We start from the raw sequence: 24,033 nt of genomic DNA, 5'->3' as shown, positions 1-24,033 counted from the left end.
TCTTAAATCCTGTGGGCACTACACACCCAGACTAAATTCAGAATCGGCGGATTCATTTGTTTCTGAAATGTCTCCTGGGCCAGTGAGATCGAGCAGGTAAATATTCACTTTCAAAGCCAGTTGGGTGCATAAAGCACGTCCAATAGCACCGGAGAGAGTGGAGTCTGTAATTCAATAAGCATTGCTTGTCTATTTACAGTTCTCTGATCCAATATTATTTAGCTACATGTACAGTCAGTGAAAATGAGTTTTGCGTTTCTCACTCCAACTTAATGTCACTATTTTTGTGCCCTGTCTGTGTTTAAATGCAATTTTTTTTGTGTTACATTTTAAAACTCTTTGTTTGATCCCTGCTACTATCTAACACTTGATTCAGCTGACACTGGGTGACAGTCAGAGTCTCCGATTCACTGGCATCCACTAAGCCAGTGTTTAACAAACATCTGGTGCGCGTCGCTGGACTCTGCTGTGTTTGTCCACTTCCACAGCCCCTCTCTTATGGGACTGCCTGACTGACTGCTTCAGGATTAGAGCATTGAGCAATGTGACCGAGAATAGTTTGAGTACTGAAGCAAGTAGGGCTTTAAGAAAGAAAAAAAAAAATCCAGATTTAGTTCACTTCATCAATGACTTCCCTCCATCATAAGGTCAGAAGCAAAATGGCACAGTGTTCAGCTTTATTTACAGCTCCCATATGATGAAGCAGTCCATGCCCACACACAATAAGAGCTAGGCAACATTCAGGCTTGGATTCCTAAGTGGCAAGTAGCATTCGCACCACACAAGTGCCAGGCAATGATCATCTCCAACAAAAAAAAGAGTCTAACCATCTTTTCTTGATATTCAATGGCATTACCATCGCTGAATTCCCCCAATATCAACATCCTGCTGGGGGTGGTTACCATTGACCAGAAACTGAACTGGACTAGCCATATAAATACTGTGGCTACAAGAACAGGTCAGAGGCTAGGAACCCTGCAATGAGCAACTCACCTCCTGACTCCCCAAAGCTTGTCCACCATCTGCAAGGGCCAAGTCAGGAGTGTGATGGAATACTCCCCACTTGCCTGGATGAATGTGGCTCCCAACAACATTCAAGAAGCTCAACACCATTGACACCACCTTCTCAAGGGCAATTGGAGAAGGGCATTAAATTTTGGCCTTTACAGCAACACCCACATCCATGAATTAAAAAAACAGGCTTGTGGGTTCAAACCTGGGGTAGTCTGGATGGGTGTTACACCTCAAAGCTGTGAACTGTGCCTGTGTATTTAGACTACATAGGTAGAGCTTGCATGGAGATGGGGTCTCAGCTGGTCTGACCAGTCTTTCAGCATACATCCACATTGTCAGTTTGTGTGATTCTTCTATGTACAGGGGAATTGTTTTTTTTTGACAAATTGTGATTAAACCAAGTAGAAAAGAGAGAGCCTTGTTCATAGCTCAACAACAGTCTGCTGGGTTACAACAGTGCAGCTGTACGAATCTCCACATTGGAAATTAGCCTGCTTACTGTGTGACTAAAGCAGTGGTCTGATTAATAAGCGCTGCACTTGCGCACGTATTTACAGTGAGTTCTAAAAAGGAAAAAGCAAATTTCAAATGTAGGTCAATCCCATTCTGATTGAAGAATGTATTCGCCTGAGAGGTGGGGGATGTGCAATGCTGTTGCTCAGCGTTTGATTAGTGTTCAGTATTACACAGGCAAGATCTAACCGCTTTAATTCTCAGAGACTGAGCAACCTTAATGTCTTTCATTTTCTGTTCTTCTTCCCCCACAGGCGAATAATGACTTCAGCAAATCAGGGTTATTTTTCCATCGTTTTTCTCTCATGTGACTGTGCTGTTACAGCTGCAGTTCTTACATGGTGTGATTAAAGCTGGTAGAAAATCCAAAGACACTTCAGCCTGACTATGGGCCTTTTAGGCTGAAATGGAAGGAGTTCCACATTTACACAGTTTGTCGCAGCTCAAGAAGCTTCCACTCACTGGCTACAACGAGTCTTCGGTACGCTCAGAGACCCCATACATGTCGGCCAGCTTCTTGAACCGAGGACCCCAGTCGGTGAGGTAATCGTAATTGAGGTCTGAGTCTGTTGTGGCCGACTCGAAGGAGCTCAGCGATTCTGCAACGGAGCCATTCCCCTCGAAGGCATAAGTCTGCAGGGAATCGAAAGGGGGGGCACAGGGGTCTGAATTGGCATCGTGCAACTTTGCAAGAATGTAGCTGTTTACATTGTCGTCCCCTGCTCTGGACTGTGACACGTATCTGGAGAGGCTTTCAATTTCAGGCAGCATATCCCTCCTGGATTTTGTCATCTGGACTTCTCTGGGATTCCACAAGGCAGCAATGTCAAAGGCCTCTGTGTCCTCTTCTCCCCCACCCTCATCATCGTATCGTACAATATTTTCATGGATGTTTTCCTCATTGTCGATGATCAGGGATTGCTTCTGGTGTCTCCTCATTGTTAAAATAAACAATACCAACACTGAAAGGCAAGCACAAGAAATGGTTGTAGGTTAATTGTGATTGGGTCAAGGCTCTTGTATTGTTGCAGAAAAAAAAAAGAGATATGCTTTGAAGCTTTTCATCTTGCACTCATCAGGACAGATGCAAGAATGCCAAATTTCAAAGGAAGCAACAATATATACTGTGTGAGAAAAGGATGCTGATTGGTTGGCAACTATTGTCAACTGGTGTATTCTCCATGGCAATGCCTCGACCAATCAGAGTCAACTTGCCAACAAATCAGGACCCTTTTCTCATGCAGTATAAATTATTGCTCCCTTTGAAATTTGGTATTCTTGTGCCTGCCCTGATGAGTGCAAGACGATTAAGCTTTGACAACACATCTCTCTTTTCAGCAATACTAAAGCTCTGTACTCTTGTATTACCTAAAGAGGGACACTGGCCTGAATGGACCCAAAAGGTAGGGAGGTCATTCCTACTTAAGGTAATTATATAAAATGGGGGCTATCATATTAGCTGCCTTTTACATTATCACCTCCCAATTTCTTTATCACTGAATTCAGTGCAAGAGAAATTTGGGGGTGGGTGTAAATTGACTGAAAAATCATTATAATGAATTCAATCTAATCAATTTGGCACTATTGCCCAAGTCAAAATATCCACCAACCCCACCCACCCTACCCCACCCCACCCCACCCAACCCAACCCCACCCCACCCACCCCACCCCACCCCACCCGGAGACCTGTCAGACTCCTTCCTCTGAGGGAAGTTTATTCATAGTTTTCAAAAGACAATCAGCTAATTATCTGAAGAGAAAAGATTTGCAGGGCTATGAAAAAAAGGCAGGTGACTAGGACTAGGTGAGTTGTTCTTGTAGAGAGCTGGCACAGACACAATGGGCCAAATGGCCTCCTTGTGTCCTGTAGGCATTTTATGATTCTATCTTCAACCACACCCATCCCTCCGCCCCCAAAATGTTGGCCTGGGATTTTAATCTGGAACTCCTCCTCTCTCATGGTTTCAGGTGGGGTCGAGAGTGCATCTGTTGTGAACTATTGTAACTCTTTCAAGTACAAACCTGTTTCCATCTGTTTCAGATGAAGTTACATTGTTTCATAGTTTTCCATTGTGAGATTTGAACTCTTGATACTCTTTTGAGTAAACCTGTTTCCATCTGTTTCAGATGAAGTTACATTGTTTCATAGTCTGCCATTGTGAGATTTGAACTCTTGATACTCTTTTGAGTAAACCTGTTTCCATCTGTTTCAGATGAAGTTACATTGTTTCATAGTTTTCCATTGTGAGATTTGAACTCTTGATCTTGGGGTTACAAACCCAGTACCATAACCACTTGGCCATTTAGGCCAAGCCTCATTTGCTGTGCTACGCAGGGTATCATGATTGTGTGTGACAGGTTGGATGGAGCAGAGGCTCTTTTCTAACCCATCTTGGTCATAGCAGAGAAACTATGGCCAGGTACATAAGTCAGGTTGGAGGTGTGATGGCTATATAGTTTCACCACTAAAAAGGTATCTGTCTGAACCCATCGATGTTTATAACAACTCTACCATTCCTGTAACAAAAAACATGGCCATATGATAATATCCTTTCGTAAGTTTTTAAATGTTCCAGGAATTTGAAAGAAGCAATTCTTAATCTTAATCCTACAGCACAGAAAGTTTGAACAAAGCACGTACTGTGTTCTGATAACTGACTTTGTACAAGGTGTGTCATCGGGGAGTTAGCAAATCACAGAATCTCACAATGCAGAGGAGGCCCTTCGGCCCATTGAGTCTGCACTGACAAGTGAGAAACACCTCACCTATCTACCTAATCCCATTTACCAGCACTTGGCCCGTAGCCTTGAATGTTATGATGTGCCAAGTGCTCATCCAGGTACTTCTTAAAGGATGTGAGGCAACCCGCCTCCACCACCCTCCCAGGCAGCGCATTCCAGACCGTCACCACCCTCTAGGTAAAAAAGTTTTTCCTCACATCCTCCCTAAACCTCCTGCCCCTCACCTTGAACTTATGTCCCCTTGTGACTGACCCTTCAACTAAGGGGGACAGGGAACACCCTGTCCATACCCCTCATAATCTTGTACACCTCGATCAGGTCACCCCCCCAGTCTTCTCCGCTCCAACGAAAACAACCCAAGTCAATCCAACCTCTCTTCATAACTTAAATGTTTCATCCCAGGCAACATCCTGGTGAATCTCCTCTGCACCCCCTCCAGTGCAATCACATCCTTCCTATAAAGTGGTGACCAGGACTGCACACAGTACTCCAGCTGTGGCCTCACCAAGGTTCTAAACAACTCCAACATGACCTCCGTACTTTTGTAATCTATGCCTCGATTGATAAAGGTAAGTGGCCCATATGCCTTTTTCACCACCCCACTAACATGCCCCTCCGCCTTCAGAGATCTATGGACACACACGCCAAGGTCCCTTTGTTCCTTAGAACTTCCTCGTGTCATGCCGTACATTGAATACTTCCTTGTCAAATTACTCCTTCCAAAGTGTATCACCTCACACTTTTCAAGGTTAAATTCCATCTGCCACTTATCTGCCCATTTGACCATCCCATCTATATCTTCCTGTAGCCCAAGACACTCAACCTCACTGTTAACCATCCGGCCAATCTTTTTGTCATCCACAAACTTACTAATCTTACCCCCTGCATAGTCATCTATGTTGTTTATATAAATTACAAATATTTGGGGACCCAACACAGATCCCTAACAACTAAAGGTGCCAATTGGAAATGACCTAAATTGTGCAGCCCCACTCTCAATATCTCAGCTGCACAGCTTCACAAAATATAATTTTCATTGCCTTGCATCACCAGAACTGAGGGAAAACTATGTTGTTGCCTGAACTGTATCTGACACACAGGTCTGTCATATGAACATACGAATTAGGAACAGGAGTAGGCCATTTGCTTGCTCGAGTCTGCTCTGCCATTCAATAAAATCAAGGCTGATCTGATTATAGCCTCAACTCCACATTCCCACCTACCCCCTCGTTTATCAAGAATCTATCTACCTTTGCCTTAAAAATATTCAAAGCCTCCGTTCCACTGCCTTTTGAGGAAGAGAGTTCCAAAAACTCATGGTCCTCTGAGGGAAAAAAATTTTTCTTCATCTCAGTCTTAAATGGGCAGCCCCTTATTTTTAAACAGTGACCACTAGTTCTAGATTCTCCACATCCACCCTGTCAAGACCCCTTATATGTTTCAATCAAGTTGTCTCTTACTCTTCTAACCTCCAGTGGATATAAGCCCTGCTTGTCCGACCTTTCCTCATGATCATTGTCTTCTTTAGACTGTACACTGTTTTGTATACAGAAAGTTCTGGGGATTTAAGTCCATTTTGCAAAACCTTAGAACTGATTTTGGCACAGTAGAAGTGGAAATCCAAGATAAATCTCCAGCCCATGCTCTCATCATCTGTAATGTGGAGGATTCCATGATCTCCCAGGCAGTGCCTCGAGCCCAAGCAGCTCATGATTTTGGGTTAATTGATTTTAATGTTTGGAATTCAATGAGTTTATCATTTCCTGAGATATGCTCCCTCCAATGTTGCTCCGTGCTGGAAACGAGAGGCTACAGTCTCACCTCAAAAGAACCAATTGATGAAAGGCTCAGTTTAATGGATGCAAGCTACTACCTGGAAAACAAATCCTACTGAAACATGTTCAGTAAAATCTTTATTATCTGGCATAGTGGGGAATCAAAAAATGCAGTTTAACAGGAAGTTCCATTTACCAATGGAATATAGAACAACACTTGAAGCATATATTTGCAAGTGCTCAGGAAGTAACGAACAGTATTCTTTGAAGCTTCTAATCTTCAACAGTATGTTAAAACATTAAGTATAAAATGATAGTGTACAGGTTCAGGTTCCGGATATTTTCGGAATTCCTTACGGTTGGTAAAGTGATGATTCGGACTTGGGGAACATCAGAAACTCTGGTTAGTAGAGTATTCTGGCTAGTTGAGAATTCCAGTTGGTAGAGAATTCTGATTAGTTGAGAATTCCAGTTGGTAGAGAATGCTGGTTAGTGGGGAATTCCCGACTGTGGACTTCCGGATAACACAAAGTTTACTGTGTCAGGAAACCATAGGCTCGCTCTCCTTGATGTAGCTGGTAAAATAATTTCTGATGGATGGAAAATCACCATTGGGATGATATCTGAGATTTCCGAATATGTAATCGTGTCAGGTGAAACTCCCACCAGGAGCACAGCCTCTTAAATTGGGCCTTTACTATTCATCAGCAATCTCTGCAGGATTAATTTATCCAATAGTCAACTGCATTCAACCCTCAGTCTGCCATGGCAAACAAAAAGTATCTGCTCAGCAACTACATTAAGGATCAAAGATAAGTTAACACCCTCAAGATTGCATTGTAGGTGGTTTGGCTTTAGAAGGTGTTACAAGATGCAAATAAATAGGAACATAGGGAGGCCATTTAGCTCCTCAAGCCTGGTTCACCATTTGGTGGGATCACGGCTGATTGGTGACCTAACTCTATTGGCTGGAATTTACCAGTTGCCATGTTCCCTGCCCCTCCCCCTCCCCGACTAAAAGGTCAGCTGGAAACCCACCCACAAAATTGCTGGCAGCCCGGCAGCCATTTTACACCTGGTGAGGTGTTAATTGGCTCAGGGTGAGATTCCCATCTGCCTTAGAGAGCTGGCCGCACTAGGTTTGAGTGGTGTCTACTGCTGGGATTACACCCAGTCCCCGAAGAGGAGGTGTTATTGTCATGAAGCTACTACCTGGGAAACCAATCCTACTGAAACATGTTCAGTAAAACCTTTATTATTTGGCATAGTGGGGAATGGGTGGTGCCGGTGAATCAAAAAATGCAGTTATGTAATATGTAATATTATTGGAAAATACTTTTCTTTTAAAATAGAGGTTTAGTCTGTGGTTGTGTCTTAATTGGATTAAAGACAGCTAGTCTGGGTGCTTTGATGTGTACTAGTTTTGCTAATGTAAGAGGGATAGCCTACATTTGCATTTTTTGAACAGAGAATTCAAGAAGTGGGGTGAAAACTGATGCCTATCTAACAGACACCAAACAATATGTTATATGACAAGTAAAATTGGTACTATAAAAGGAGTTTTATTGTTAGAAGAGGCTGGTGATACAATGGGGATTTACATTCAATGGGTGGTGGTAGGTATAACTTCAGTTTTCGGGAATGTAGAGGAGATGCAATGTAACATTAAAGCAGCTGTAAACCTCCAGCTGTCTCTACCGGAACCAAAGTGAAAAGAACCTCATTTTGTATTTGTACGGTGAAAATGCTTTGCCTGGTGTCTGGTTAAGTCTATGGGTTGCTGTTGCCTTAATGGAGATTAGTTTGGGAATTTGTTAAAAGTTATGATAGTAGTAATTTGTAGCCATGTGTATATATATTTTAACCTGTGTAAATTAATAAAATGTTTCATTTAGTTTAATGTAAAATCTCAAGAACTGGTGGTCTGATTCCTGAATTTAGAGTCACATCTCAAACATAACACTTAAAATTATAAGTTATGATAGTTGTTTAAAGTTTCCTTCTGGGATTTTTAAATAACTCAGCTTTACCAACTGCATTGGTCATAACAGTTATGGAGGCTGGACTGAAGGTAAGTCCAGGCTATTGGTGGGGCCTGGAGGGGGTTGGGGGTCCAGGTTGGAGAGGCCAGGAGGGAGGGTTAAAGGGCATGACTTTGGGGAGGGATTGCCTCTGATGGACACAGGGGACCCCTGAAGGACACCAGCCTTTCTAGTTAAAAACTGCTGGGCTACCCGCTTGGCGTGGGACTCCCCTTGCCTTGAACTAAATTGTGGTGAGGCCGGATGACTTAAGTGGCCATTAATTGGCCACTTAAGGGCCTGAATAGGCCCAAGGGTGGGCAGGCTGCCCGATTCCTCAACTGTAAAATGGGAGACAGGTCGGGGATGTTCAAGAAGGTGGTGAGCAGGCCACATGTTGTATTTTATAAGCCCCCATCTTCTAACCCGCTGGCAGGGGAGCATAAAATTTAGCCCCATATATCAGCTTTCACCCTATATCACTCAGTTCCTTTGGATAACAAAAATCTACCAATCTCAGTATTAAAATTAACAACTGATCTAGCATCATTTGCCATTTGTGGGAGAGAGTTCCAGACTTCTGCCACCCTTTGCGTGAAGAGGCGTTTCCTAATTTCCTAATGAAATGTCAGGCTTTCATTTTTTGGACCAATGTAAGGACTATGGATAAAGACATTAGCTTACCCAGAAGTATGAAGATGCAGCTGAGAATAGCGATAAGTGCACCTCTGCTCAGGCTGACTGGAAGACTATAGGCCTCGACATTACAGGACCTAACATTGCCGTCAGTGTCACAGCCACACACTCTGATCGTCAGAGTGCTGGTGCTGCTCTGCATTGGAAGGCCAGCATCTGCGATGAGAATGGGCAGGTAATAGGTGCCTTGCTCCTGGTGCTTGAACCCGCCTCTCCTGGTCAGGATCCAGGCAGTGTTGTCTGAAAGGATAAAATACAGCACAGGATATATAACGGCGTTTCATTAGGTATACAAAATTCACCATTTGCAAGGTACCATTTTTTATTCATTCGTGGGTGTTGCTGGCAAGGCAACCGAGAGGTTTGCCTGGCCATTTTAGAGTCAATCGTGTTGCTGTGGGTTTGGAGTCACGTGCAGAGCAGATTTTCAACGCTAAAGCATATTAGTGAGCCAGATGGGTTTTTACAGCAATCCATGGTTGCCATTTCTGAGAGTCATTTTTCATTCCAGATTTATACAATGAACTTAATTTAAATTCCTTAGCTGTCATGGTGGGATTTGAACTCGTGTCTCTGGATTATTAGTCCACTAACACAACTGTTATGCTACTGTACCAGTTGCAGGTCATTTGTCACCACAGGTCCATATCAGTGTTTACAAAGGAACATAAGAAATAGGAGTAGGAGTAGGTCATTCGGCCCCTCAAGCCTGCCCCAGCATTCATTAAGATCACGGCTGATCTGCCTCCAGTCTCAGCTCCTCTCTCGTGCCAGCTCCTCATAGTCCTCAACTCCCCGATATTTCAAAAACCTATCTACCTCCTCTTTAAATACTTTCACTGATCTAGCCTCCAGAGCTCTCTGAGTTAGAAATTCCAGACATTCACTACCCTCCGAGAGAAGAAATTCCTTTGCATCTCAGTCATTTTTAAATGAGTGTCCCCTTATTTTGTAAATATGTCCCCTAGTTCAAGATTCCCCCACTAGTGGAAACATCTTCTCAACATCTACCCTGTCAAGCCCACGCAGAATCTTATACGTTTCAAAAGGATCACCCCTCATTCTTCTAAACTCTAATGAATAAAGACCTAATCTGTTTAGCCGTTCTTGATAAGTCAACCCCTTCATCCCAGGAATCAGCCTAGTGAATTTATTTGCCACATGAACCTCCTCCACCCTACTCATCCAACCCCATCAACATATACTTTGAGACCTTACAGTTTACAATTGTTTGGTTTATTTTAGAAATGCATTCCAGTTTATTATGGTGAACATGGAAAGTGTTAGCTCCTTCCCCAGTTTCAGCACTAAGGGCTCTTGAGTCTGGTATAGCAGTGAGATAAGAAAGGAATTAAACTCTCGGTGTGTCCCGCTCTAAGCTCCAGAAGAATCTTCTCCTCCACTGTTGCAGCAGTGCAACATATTCCACTGAAAAATACAAGACTCTGAAGGGGCTTGACAGGGTAGACAGGGAGAGGTTGTCTCCCCTGGCTGGGAAATCTCAAAGAACGCAGGGGAGCCATCTAGGAGTAAGGAGTCAATCACTTAGGACTGAGATGAGGCAAAATTTCTTCACTCAGGGTTAGGAATCTTGGGAATACTCTACCCCAGAGGGTCGCGGATGCTCCGTCGTTGAATATATTTAAGATCGACATAGGCAGATTTTTGTTGTCTCAGGGAATCAAAGGATATGGGGAGTAGGTGGGAAAGTGGAGTTGAAGGCCAAGATCAGCCACATTAAGTGCTGGAGCAGACACGGTGGGCTGTATGGTCTACTCCTGCTCCTATTTCTTATGTTCTCATTTTCAATATTAGCCAATCCTGTTGCCTCTTGATAGCCACAATCAGCTGAGTGCCAAATTAGAGTTGGTTTTATGCGGTGGACCCCCACATATCAGTGACAAGGTGATTCTGCTTTATTTTCATTGTCAAATGCTAATAATGAGAGGAAACCCAAGCTATCAGACTAGGTACCAGAGATAATGCTCGCATTCTCATTGTTTATCTACATTACACTCATTATTTCCTGTTGCACATTAAATTTGCTTACTTCTCATGCATGCATTCTCAAAATGAGCACACACTAAAGAACACACTGCTTAGTGGTTTCTAAAGAGCATTCAAGGCCTAGATTTATTCAAGTTTGCTTAAGCTTACAGAGATTACATGTATTATTCACAATGATGCTTGCAGTGAGTTAGTTTGCTAAATTAATAGCAAGATGTAAATGTTTAAACAAAGCATTGACAGTGTGGTGGTGCTGCAGCATCGCTTATTCATTCAACTTAACCTGGACGGCCTGACCTGATCCTGACCCAGTGATAGAACCACCCTCGCCCTCCTCCCAGTGACAGCCAGCATCCAGTTCAGCTTCTTGTAGTAACTTAACCCAACGGTCCAGAACAGATAACACTGAAAAGAACGAACCCGCATCCAAGGGGACACCACTGCTATAGAGACAGTGGACAAAGATAGTGAATGAAGTTGTCAGTGTTTGGGTTATAATGGAGGAAACACAGCATCTAATTTGTGCACAGCAAGACTCCACTAACAGCAATGCGATATCGGCTAAACAATCTGTTTTTGGCAACGTTGGTTGATAGGTCAATCTTGGCCTGGACACTGGGGGAAACTCCTCCCTCTTCTTCTTCAAAATGATGCTGGGGAATCTATTATGTTCATCTGAGGGGGTAGATGGGCCCTCGCCTACAAATACAAGAACATAAGGAACAGCAGCTGGGTTAAGCCATCTGGTCCCTCGTGTCTGCTCCATCATTCAGGAAGATAATGGCGGAACGTCTACATCAGCTGTGCCTTCCTGCCCACTCCCAAAACCTCTTGACTCCCTTAGTATCCAAGAAAAAGTCTCAACACTTCATCAAAAGACAGGAGCTCTGACAATGTAGCTCTCCTTTAGCACTGGAGCATCAGCCTGGATTTTCTGTTCAAGGCAGTGGGGGGTGCTGGGGTGTGAGGGTAATGTAGTGGGATGGTGAGGGGCACTGTGGCTGTCACCTACCCACCTCCACTGCTATTTTACCAGTAGTGAGGTAGGCGTTGGGCAGCCCACCCACCTTTGGTCCAATTGAGGCCCTTAAATGGCCAACTAATGGCGGCTTAAGGGCCTTTCCTCACTGCCTTTGGTATTTTACCAGCAAATGGGGCCCCATGCCATGGGGAGAAGCCGTCAGGTTTACCCTGATGGCCTGGCTATGGGCTTGGTGGGGGGAGGTCCCTCATATTTGGGCACTCAATATCACATGTAGGGCCCGCCAATAGAAAGGGCTGTCCCATCCCCTCTGGCCTCATGATTGCTGCTATCCCCTCACTTCATTCCTTGCTGGGGCCTGCCTGACTGGACATGCGTGAGGTCACTCCATTTACCGAGAACTCTGGCCGTCTGATTGGCTGGGCAGCCTTGGAGGTGGGACATCCTCCCTTGGGTTGTGGGGGGAGGTGTGGAAGCCACCGTCTTGGGCAATTAACCACCCGAGCCACTCAAAAATATTTCCTGGGCTGGCTCCTGGGTTTTGAGCCAGTGGGCGAGGCTACCGTCTACGTGTATTCCCGAGTCTCTGGAGAGAGGCTTGATGCTGCAACCTCCTGACTCAGAGGCGAGAGTGCAGCCCACTTACAACTGCTGACATCCTTGTACAAACATCTCAGTCAAATCAGCCAAATCTCACACATCATGAATGGTTGCTTTCGGGAGGGTTGACTGTGCCGGGGACGGGTGGGTTAAAAACAAATTGCAAGAACAAAGGAACAAAATCTTAGAATCTTCCCCAATCTAAATACATCACCAGTAGTCACAGAATCAAAGAATGGTTTCAGCGCAGAAGGAGGCCATTCGGCCTGTCGTGTCAGTGCCAGCTCTCCGAACGAGCAATTCACCCAGTGTTACTCCCACACCTTCTCCGCGTTGCCCCGCACATTCTTCCTTTTCCTACAATAATCCAATTCCCTCTTGAATGCCTCAATCGAACCTGCCTCCACCACCCTCCCAGGCAGCACATTCCAGGAGTTGATAAATTAGGCAAAATAATGGACCTGGTCTCCTGAGATAAGTGTCACTACTGGACAGTGCTAAGTTAGCCGTATTTCAGTTCTGCCTCATGATTTAGCCAGTTTCTCCATTCCGCCACAAAGCACCTCGAACAATGTTAACAATGCCTGAATGCATTGTTAGCAGATTTTCAATGTGCATATGAATAAAAAAAGATTATTTAAATACAAATAAATAAATGCATGAGCTGCAATTCTGCCACAATTTCATTCATTTGAGTGTGTGACCATTTTATCCATATAAGTTGTGGCTTTGAGGACTACCATTGAAATTATTATTCCCACTAACATTTCCTCTATGCTAGTCCTTATAAGGCCCTACCTATCTCCGTTTAGAGTGGTTGATCTGTTAACCACACACAGCTTCATCACTCAAATAAGCTTTGAGCGTCAATGACAGTGGATACAAAATCACAGGCAAAACACTTGCGATTTTTAAATAAGTTGCCTGCTAGGTGTGTGCGTGGGGGCTGCAGAAAGTTCTAGTAAGACATCCACTGACCTTAAAATAAGGAGAAGAGAAGAGTTGCATTTATACAGAATTTATCAAGCTTCTGCAAAATGTCTCAGAGCACTTTACATTTAGTAAACAATTTTGAAGTGCTATGTAAGTCAGGTCTAATGACAAACTATTATACTTTTTTTTAAACAAAAACTCAATACAATAAATACAATGCTTATGTTCAATGATGTAAATCTGTGGTTGACTCGTCAGCTGCAAATTCATTTGTTTGAGTAAATGTTACTTATTAATTGCAATACACATTACTATTCATGCTAAGACTGGTTAATTTGAGTGGGGGAACTGCCAATGAAAGTCAAGGTGAGGGAGTGTGAGATTATTGCCGGGATTCATGTCACTTAATTGCTATAACCAAGACTTGGGACATGATGGGGCTGGGTTGGGTTATTTCTCAGGTTCATATGTTAGGGAAGCTTATAGGGTTGGATTTATGGTGAACTATTAGAATTAATTTTCAGAAAAATGTAAGGTAGCCATGTCAGATGGTCATGGATTTTAATCAAACTATCCAACAGGATCTTCGTCAGAAGCTGTAGTGTACACGAGGCATATATACAGTGATTAGCAATCTCTGCTTTTGCAGAATCCTAGTCCACCAGAGTCATCCCAGGAGTTCTGAGGCAACTCCTGATCCCAGTTGTGTTTGGGTTATTTTGCATCATCTGCAAGATGCACTGAGGCAACTTGCCCAGCCTCCTTCGACAGCACCTTTCAAATATGCGACCTAGAAAGGACAACAGCAGCAGATATATGGGAACACCAACACCTGCAAGTTCCCCTCCAATTCACTCACCACCTGGATGTGGAGCTTCATCGCCATTCCTTCACTGTGGCTGGGGTAAAATCCTGAAACTCCCTCCCTAACCGCACCGTGGGTGTACCTACACCACACAGGCTGCAGAGGATCAAGGAGGCTGCTCAGCACCACCTTCTCAAGGACATTTAGGGATGGGCAATAAATGCTGGCCCAGCCAGCGATGCCCATGCCCTGTGAAAGAATAATTTTTAAAAATTCAGTTGGGTTTCCCTCCCTCCCTCTGAGACCCCATCTGGGAGCAGTCCGAGGGTGGATGAACATTGAGCTGCTGCAATGCTGACTTTTGCTGGGCAATGGGACACGATGACCAGGTTCCCACCGAGACAACATTAACAATTGTTTTGTACGAAGCCCGAGTCCAGCTTTCTAGAATGTTGACCTAACTCCTACCCAAACCCGGTGACAGAAGCAAAAGTAGCACCAAAACTAACAATGCATTTTCTCCTAAATTAAAGATTTTTGCTTATCAAGTTAGTTCAAAGCTTTGAACTTAAGGGAAATTTCACGAGTAGTTAATTTCTGCACACCTGAAGCTGAACTCACTCTCTTCAGTTCTCGCCTTGTTAACAGTGCTATTTGTCTCTTTGATAACATGGTGGTTATCATTGAAATGGCAATACAAATGCTTATACATTTTGTGGGGTAGACTATTGAAATAATCTAATCTTGTGGACCAAGGGTGTGCACATTAACACAAGGTAAAAGCACGCAAACACACTGCACACAAAGAGTCCTCATGCTGAATTTCATGGATCCCTTGAAAAGATCCCATGGCACTATTTCGAAGAAGAGCAGGGGGCTTCTCCCCAGTGTCCGTGTCAATATTTATCCCTCAATCAACATCACTAAAACAGATTATCTGGTCATTATCACATTGCTGTTGGTGGGAGCTTGCTGCGAGCAAACTGGCTGCCGCCTTTCCTACATTACCCCAGTGACTACACTTCAGAAAGTACTTCATTGCTGTAAAATGCTTTGGTCCAGAGGTCTTGAAAAGTGCAATAAAAATGCAAGCCTTTCAGTTTAGATTCTAAGAGCTAATTTCAAAGCTGCTTATCCATTGCTTTATGGATACTTCAGTGTTTTATTTCACACTTGAAACACGCTTGGGCCATTTTTAAAGGACGGCATGTTTGGTCCCTTTTGATGACACTAATGATGTTGGTGACATTGGTTTTAAGTACACTGTACAGCTCTGTGGCTGGCAAACAATGCAGGTTGTGAAACGTGAGACAATGTGAAACCCAATAAGCATGCTGAGGGAAGCGATTAAATACCACTGTGGTATAACAAAGAGTGCGTGCCTGGTACTAAGATAAAGACTTTGTGCCAGGCACTGCTTTGTTTTTCTTTGGGAGAATTCTAATACTTCCAGTGTTTGCTTTGTCCAAAGCAAGTTACTCTTTTGAAACTCTTCATGTTTTGCTGCGTTTCCAGAACAATAGGCTGCTTTGAATGTCCATTGCTGAAATATTCAGATATCATGAGCAAAATGTCATGCACAAGTAAACACATAACAACAATTCGCCAAAGGCCAAATACAAGCACGAAACAGAAAGCTGGATCAAAGACAAAGACAAAACTCAAAAAGGAACCATTCAGGTTTTTTGTTTTGTTCTCCTGTGTATAGCCCTGAGGAAAGTTGCAATGTGGGATTAATGATCGCGTAGGTAAATTCCATTTACCTTGATTATCACGCACAGTGAAGTTTGGATTGTTCACTGCTTCAGGAGCCAAGCTGTAGTAGAAGTGATGACCGCCCTGAGGGTTATCCATGTCCACCGCACTGACCATCTGAATCAGCTGTTGAAAAGGAGCAAATTGAAACTCTTCACACAAGCTATTCTCTTGTCAACAGCAGCTGATATTGTGCAAATCTTTTTCTTTTTTTTACAACAGGTTAATGAAAAGTTGCTCCAAACAATTATGCACCTCAGTGATAACTGCCTTAGACATGTAAATATGGCATAGCTTTCTGTTATGGTCACTGATTAAGTTGATTTAGTGTGATAATGCTGTAAATCAGAATTTCATACTATGCTTCTCAAAGGTAAAAGTATGTTTTTCTTAAAATTGGTTTATGGGATGTGGGTCTCACTGCTTAGGCCAACATTTGTTGCCCATCCCTAATTGCCCTTGAGAAGGTGGTGGTGAGCTGCCCTTCTTGAACTGCTGCAGTCCATGTGATGTAGTTACACCTATAGTGCTGTTAGGGAGGGAGTTTCAGGATTCTGGCCCAGCAACAGTGAAGGAATGATGATATATTTCCAAGTCAGGATGGTGTGTGGCTTGAGTGGGACTTGCAGGTAGTGATGTTCCCATGCATCTGCTGTCCTTGTCCTTCTAGATGGTAGAGGTAGTAGATTTGGAAGGTGCTGTCAAAGGAGCCTTTGAGCAGTGCATCTTGTAGATGGCACACACTGCTGCCTCTGTGCATTGGTGATGGAGGGAATGAATGTTTAAGATGATGAATGGGGTGGCAATTAAGCAGGCTGCTTTGTCCTGGATGGTGTCGAGCTTCTTGAGTGTTGTTTAAGCTGCACTCATCCAGGCAAGTGGAAGGTATTCCTTTACACTCTGGGCAACCAAGTTTTGGATGAGCTATGGAGGATGGAATGTGGGGCTGGCCAGGAGTGCATTGGAATAACCAAGTTTGGATGTTTAAGGGATGCTAGTTTTGAAGGGGGTGAGTGCCCTGTTGCAACACTTTATAAATTAGACTTGACTGACCCTTGCAGTTAATCCCTGTTTTTAGTAATCTGGGCTCTGAACTATTGCTACTCTCCATTTATGGGGCAAGAAGTCAGAAGGGCAGTACTTTTCAAATCGCAGAAGCAGTAAAAATATTTATTTTGCCCTTTCCCTGTTCTTGTCACTATAGTTCCACTGGCATCCCTGTCCAACACACTTCCCAAACAAAAGCAGAAAATGCTGGAAAAACTCAACATCTGGCAGCATCTATGGAGAGAGAAACAGAGTTAACGTTTCGAGTCCGTATGACCCTTCTTCACTGCCGAAATGATTATTCTGCAGAGAAGCAAATTACTGCAGACACTGGAAATCTGAAATAAAAACAGAAAATGCTGGAAAACTCAGCAGTTCAGGCAACATCTATGGAAAGAGAGACAGAGTTAACGTTTCAGGCTGATGACTTTTCATCAGAACTGGGAAAGGTTCAAGATGTAATAGGACTTGAGCAAGGGGTGGGTGGGACAAGACAGAGGAAGGTCTGTGATAGGGTGGATGACCGGAGGGATTGAAGAGTCAGTCTTACAGGGCCAAACAGAATGAGGATGGGGCAAGAAAAGAAACAAAGGACCAAATGATGTGCCCAGCACAGGTGTGCTGCTGTCTGAAAGCAAAAACAAGAGAAAAAGCAAAACTTGCAAAGTAAAGGAAAATGGGAGGATAATGTTTATGGTCGGAAATCGTTCAACTCAATGTTGAGTCTGAAAGGCTGCCAAGTGCCTCATCAAAAGATGAGGTGCTGTTCCTTGAGCTTATGTTGAGCTCCACTGGAACAGTTCAGCATATCAAGGACAGAGATGTCAGCATGAGAGCAAAGTGGAGAATTAAAATGACAGACCAGCAGAAACTCAGGGTCACTGATTTATTCTGCAGATTCCATTCACTCTCACTGGGATAGAACATCACAAGTACCGACTGCTTTTCACTACCTTGCCCCTCTGCTTTCTTTTGCATCTCAGCATGGAAAGAGATCATTGACCCAGTCACAGAGGGGCTCAGAGCCAACCCTGATCTTATCCAGATCCAATGTCTTTGCATGTTCTCCCCAGCAAGGGTCATGATTGGTGGTTGGCTCCTGACTGGTCATCCTCCTCTTCTCACTTTGGGCTATTAAAGCCAATTGTCAAATTCAACTGCTGCACAGTACAGGATCACCCTCCTTACAACAGGCCTGGAACTACATAGAATTATGAAGAACTTACAACACAATAGCAGGCCATTCGGCCCAACAGCTCCATTCTGGTATTTATGCTCCACATGAGCTTCCTCCAACCCAATTCATCTTATCAATTAACAGATCCTTCTAGTCCTTTCTCCCTCATGTGCTTATCTTGCTGCTCCTAACAGGCACCTCTGCTATTCACCTCAACTACACACCTACAAATGTGCTTTCGGGGATCTTGTGGCACAGTGGGTAGTGTCCCTGCCTCTGAACCAGAAACTCCAGGTTTGAGTCCCACCCCAGGACTTGATTGGCAAGGAATGTGTTCCTAATGCAGCCAAACAGGTCGATTACCAACCTGAAAAACCTTCCAACATGTGCCAGTGAGTGGTTGCAAGAGCGGGAGATTCTTGATCAGCCATGTGATGGATAAAACATTGGAGTCTCTCCCATCACTATCCATAGCTCAAGACTAACACATTAAAGGTGCATGTTGCCACAGCAACTTGGACTCCCTCAGTGAACTCTAACACACCACCACCACACACGTGACAGACACATGGGAACACCACCACCTGGAAGTTCCCCTCCAAGCCACTCACCATCCTGACTTGGAAATGTATCAGTGTTCCTTCACTGCCGCTGGGTCAAAATCCTGGAACTCCCTCCCTAACAGCACAGTGGGTGTACCTACACCACAGGGATTGCAGCAGTTCAAGAAGGGCAGCTCAGCACCACCTTCTCAATGGCAATTAGCGATGGGCAATAAATGCTGGCCTAGCATTTAATGAATAATTTAAAAAAGGCCATTTGGCCCATTACACCTGCTCCACCGTTCAATAAGATCATGGCTAATCTGATTATGATCTTAACCCTACTTTCCTGTCTTCCCCCCAAAACCCTTGACTCCCTTGTAGATCAAAAATCCATCAATTTCACCCTAAAATATATTTAATGCCCAGCTTCCAGAGTTCCCTGTGGAAGAGAATTCCAAAGACAAATGGCCCTCTGAGAGAAAAAATTTCTCCTCATTTCCTTCTCAAATGGGACACCCCTTATTTGTAAACTGTGCCCCCTAGTTCCAGATTCCCCAGGGAGAGGAAACATCCCTCCAGCATCCATCCTGTCAAGCCCCCTCAGAATCTTGTAATGATTCAATAAGATTCTTCTGGACTCCAATGAGCAAATTCTTGACCTTTACTGTGCACGTCATGATTCACTTTCTGACCACCCTGGTTTCTCTCCACCTTCCCCTCTAAATTAGGGAATACTAGATTCAATCTTGTATGAAGTCGATGCTTCATTAACAATTCTGAAGGTGTTAAACCAGTGGTTGCGTGAGGAGTTGTGCGATAGCTGAACAGGAATCTTGAAATTTGTGTTTCTAACGTTCCCTCTGTTAGTTTCTTCATGCCTGTTTTAAAGGTTTGTACTACTCTTTCTGCTAACCCCATTGGATTTGGGATGTTGCGGTGCTGTTCTGATGTGCTTAATCCCATTTAGGTTCACAAATCTTTGCAATTCAGTGCTAGTAAAAGCAGTACCATTGTCTGACACAATAACTTCAGGTAAACCATGAACACTGAAACTCTGGCGCAGTTTTTCAATGGTTGCAGACAAAGTGGGTGATCTCACTTCAAACACGCCCATCCATTTGGAACGTGCGTCAATAATCACAAGAAACATGGTACCTAGAAATGGACCTGCATAGTCTATATGTGGACTAACCCAGGGTTGACCATTGCCACGGATGCATTGGAGCCAAAACGGGCAACTTCTGTTGTTGCTGGCACTGAGGCAGTGTTTAATCATTTTTTATATTTCACTGTCTATACCTGGCCACCAGATATAACTTCATGCAAACATTTTCATTTTCGAAATACCAGGATGCACACTATGAAGTTCTTCTATTAATGTTTCTTTTCCTTGCATAGAGACAATTACTCTTGTTTCCCATAATAAGGTACCATCTTGACAACTCAGTTCAGATCTACGTATAAGGAATGGTTTTAATTATTTAGGAACTTGTGCATTTGGCCATTCTTGTAATACTTGTTCGCGGACTCTTGCTAAAATTGGATCCTGACTTGTCCGATTCTTTATCTGTCTCGCACAGACTGGTGAGTTCAGGAAACTCAACACAAGTACTACCCCTTGAGGTACTGGAACATGTGTAATATTATCGGGCAAAGGGAGATGACTGAGGGCTTCTGCATTTGCTATATGCACATTTGGGCGGTGCATAGAAGTGTACTCATATGCCGACAAAAATTAAAGCCTATTTTTGAATTCCAGCAGAGGCTATTGGTGGGATTGCCTTCAAAAAAATTACGTGAATGGTGTTGCTCTGAAGGGATAAAATTTCTCTATGATTCAGAAACGGGAAAATACCGGCCTTCTTGAGCAATTAACAGCCCGACTAAATTGCATATTTGAAAGGCGCCCGTTCTCGCAATCTTATTAGCTGAATAGAGCAAGTGTTCCTTGCTGAAAGAGAAATTTTGACCCCCCTCTCGGGCATCTCCTGCAAAGGCAGAGCCCTACTTTGTGGCTTTCAATCAAAAGTGGAGGCCCAGACTTGGTGCTGAAATGTCCATCAGTGCTCAGATTCCAAACAGACTCAGAAATCACAATTTCAAACGAGTGACACCGAGAGTTATTGACCTCAGTGAAAGGCAAAATTGGAGGTGGATTAACTTCGTGCCGCTGTGTCAGACAAATACTCTGCCCTTCAGGAGAGTTCGAAGCTGCGCATTGGTGATGCAAACGACATGCTTCACTGTGATGTTTATGATTGTAGGCACTTTCTTTTACCAGGTTTGCCGTTTTTAACTCTTTAACTCTCATTAACTTTAGGGAAGAAAATGGAAAATGGGAAGATGGGATCAGGAGTTTCAAAAACCAGAATTTTACGGCTCCCCCACCAGCCTGGGAGTAGGGGGGGAGTGGGGGGGGGGTAGGGGGGGTGGTGGTGGTGGTGGTGGTGGTGGTGGTGGTGCAGGTGGGACGCGTCTTAAAATTGTCTGGCATGGCGGGGGCACGTTTCATTCGCCTCCCCTGGAATTTTTACCTGTGGCGGGTCAGGGGTTGGGCGGCCAGTCTGACCTTGATTCGATTGGGGCTTTTAAGTGGCCAAATTAAGGGCCAGAAATGGGCCTCTTCCTGCTGCTGCTGAATTTTACCAGTGGTGGGGTGTGCCCATTAAAGGTAATCCCCACCCTGGCTTATTCAACGCCTCCCAGCCACCTGATTGCAGCCACCCTTTCCCCACCCACTTCACTGGAGTCCTGCCTCACTGGTCCGGGCGAAATACACCTGATCACAGCCTCCCGCCTCACCCTCCCCCCACCCCCCCACCCCTTCGCCCGCCACCCCCCCCCCCCCCCCCCCCCCCCCCCCCCCCCAGGCCCCTTCACCAGGCCCTGCCTAACGGGACCCAGATAAAACACCCCCTCTCACCTTGGCACGACGATCCTTGTGCGGGAATGGCTGCAGTTCCAGCAGTGGCCAACATTCCCAATGGCGCTGCTGAGACTGGAGACCTGCCTCCAGCAGCTCTTGGAGACAGGGGCAGAAGCCACGGCCTGAGCCAATTAACATGCCGACTGCTGCAAAATCAGTTTGGGGCTTCCAGCCCTGCGGAGGCGAGCTTGCCCTGCCTTTTCAGCGAGGGGCGGGGCCACTGCCTTCACATAAAAATTCGGCCATAGAATCATCGAATGATGCAGAAAGAGACCGTTGAGCTAATCTTGCCTGTGCTAATTCTTTGGTAGCACCATCCAAATATCTCACTGCTCTGCTTGTCCATCATGGCACTGCTACTCCTACCAGGAGACCTGCTGTCTTGGTATGTCACCTTCGCTTGTCTCGCGCCATCTCACACTTCCACTGTAGCCTATCTGCAACCACTCTGTAACATTCATCACGCGCCTACATCTAGGTCAACTCCTCTTTCTGCTGCCCTCCACTTTCCCCTCTGGAAACGATCTCCGTTGCTTCTCAGCTCTAATCAAATGACCAAAAACACCGACATTTTCTTTTCTGGATGTCACTTTCCAGAGTCCATTTTGCTCTTGCAATTTCGAGCCCTCCTTGTTTGCCTTCTGGTCTGTATATGGAGCTTTATGCACACATATTAGCATCCACCTTTCAAAGGCCTCGATTTTCTTCCACAGATCTTTATCTGTTGTCCGGGTTTCTCAGGCAAACAGAAAAGTTCTCCCACAGGTCTGTAAAATCTTCTCACATTCAGGAGAAAAACTCAACAGTGTACATCAGGGGCTTACCTGAGACTATGAGATGTAAAGAATTTTCTGACTGACTTTCCAACAGCCAAAGCACATGCAGATCAGGAAATCAGAAGCACACAGGCTGTTCTTTAACAGAATAGCTGCATGTGCGCAGTTTCTGGATCTGGGTTCCCAGGAGAAGGATTGAAGGTGGAGGGGCATGTTAATGAGGTGGTGAAAAAGGCATACGGGACACTTGCCTTTATCAATCGAGGCATAGATTACAAAGGTAGGGAGGTCATGTTGGAGTTGTATAGAACCTTGGTGAGGCCACAGCTGGAGTACTGTGTGCAGTTCTGGTCACCACATTATAGGAAGGATGAGATTGTACTGGAGGGGGTGCAGAGGAGATTCACCAGGATGTTTCCTGGGATGAAACATTTAAGTTATGAAGAGAGGTTGGATAGACTTGAGTTGTTTTCGTTGGAGCAGAGAAGACTGAGGGGGCGACCTGATCAAGGTGTACAAGATTATGAGGGGCGTGGACAGGGTGGATAGGGAGCAGCTGTTCCCCTTAGTTGAAGGGTCAGTCACAAGGGGACATAAGTTCAAGGTGAGGGGCAGGAGGTTTAGGGGGGATGTGAGGAAAAACTTTTTTACCCAGAGGGTGGTGATGGTCTGGAATGCGCTGCCTGGGAGGGTGGTGGAGGCGGGTTGCCTCACATCCTTTAAAAAGTACCTGGATGAGCACTTGGCACCTCACAACATTCAAGACTATGGGCCAAGTACTGGTAAGTGGGATTAGGTAGATAGGTCAGGTGTTTCTCACGTGTCGGTGCAGACTCGATTCTGCACTGTGTGTTTCTGTGACTCTGTGAGAAGAGACTTGGGAACCAGGAGAGAAAAATTGGAAAGTTTACCCTACCTATAAAAAAACTGTAGATTGTTTCACGTAGCTCTCCTCTCCGAGTTAAATAAAATATGAGCTTGTCTTGTGAATCTCTGGCAGACGTGTATATAAACTCTGTCAAATGATGCTAGCGTCCCTTCTCTTACCTGACCAGGTTTAACATTTTCACAGATGTAGGCTTCACGGTCCTTCACAAACTCTGGTGCATTGTCGTTGATGTCGAGGACTTTAATTGTGACTGAAACACTCCCAATTTGTGTGGGGTTCTCTGAAATGAGACAGGCACTATCTAAACAGCTGGTTTGACCAAACTTTAACATCTAACATTATTTAATGTGCTCTGGTGCCAAACCCAGAGCTGGTGTTAGTCAAAGCCATGGGCAGGAGTTTCTGGCCCCGCTTGCTGCCAGGATCGCTTGGTCCCTCCGAAGGTCAATGGATTTTAGACTGGTCCCCGCCGCAGGTCCCACAAGGCAGGGCCAGAAAATCTCGGCCCATGTTTTTTAAATTTTACTTTGCCGTCTCAGTTTGGATTTAAACACGTTCAAACTTTGCTGAAGGTAGTTTTATTCTGGCCTAAAGACGGGAAACAAGGTGAATTTATGTAGCGCCTTTCATTACCTCAAGTATCCCAAAATGCAGCCAATGAAGTACTTGTAAAGTATAGTGCACAGCAAGATCCAACAAACAGCAAGGCGGTGATGACCAGATAACCTGTTTTTTAATGATGCCGATTGAGGGAGAAATATTAGCGTGACAGACAGGGATAGCTCGCCTGCTCTTCTTTGGAACAGTACCATGGCAATATCAGCCTCCAC

General features: G+C 44.5%; 1 protein-coding gene across 1 annotated transcript in view; it reads right to left on the bottom strand.

The window, feature by feature from the left end:
* Window positions 1–1,678: 1,678 nt before the first annotated feature.
* The window catches only part of LOC121276089 (cadherin-20-like), a 66,998-nt gene continuing 44,643 nt past the window's right edge, over window positions 1,679–24,033 (bottom strand). The window contains exons 8-11 of the mRNA XM_041184026.1: window positions 23,362–23,483; window positions 15,852–15,969; window positions 8,750–9,001; window positions 1,679–2,489 (exon numbers count right to left, since the gene is read on the bottom strand). Of these exons, the coding sequence (XP_041039960.1) occupies window positions 1,993–2,489; window positions 8,750–9,001; window positions 15,852–15,969; window positions 23,362–23,483 (989 nt within the window). The 3' untranslated portion in view covers window positions 1,679–1,992. The remainder of the gene's footprint in view (window positions 2,490–8,749; window positions 9,002–15,851; window positions 15,970–23,361; window positions 23,484–24,033) is intronic.

This window comes from Carcharodon carcharias, chromosome 3 (genome assembly GCF_017639515.1).
Source record: "Carcharodon carcharias isolate sCarCar2 chromosome 3, sCarCar2.pri, whole genome shotgun sequence".
NCBI classification, from domain to species: domain Eukaryota; kingdom Metazoa; phylum Chordata; class Chondrichthyes; order Lamniformes; family Lamnidae; genus Carcharodon; species Carcharodon carcharias.
Note: the sequence above shows the minus strand (reverse complement) of the source record. Positions and strands in the feature narration are given on the sequence as shown.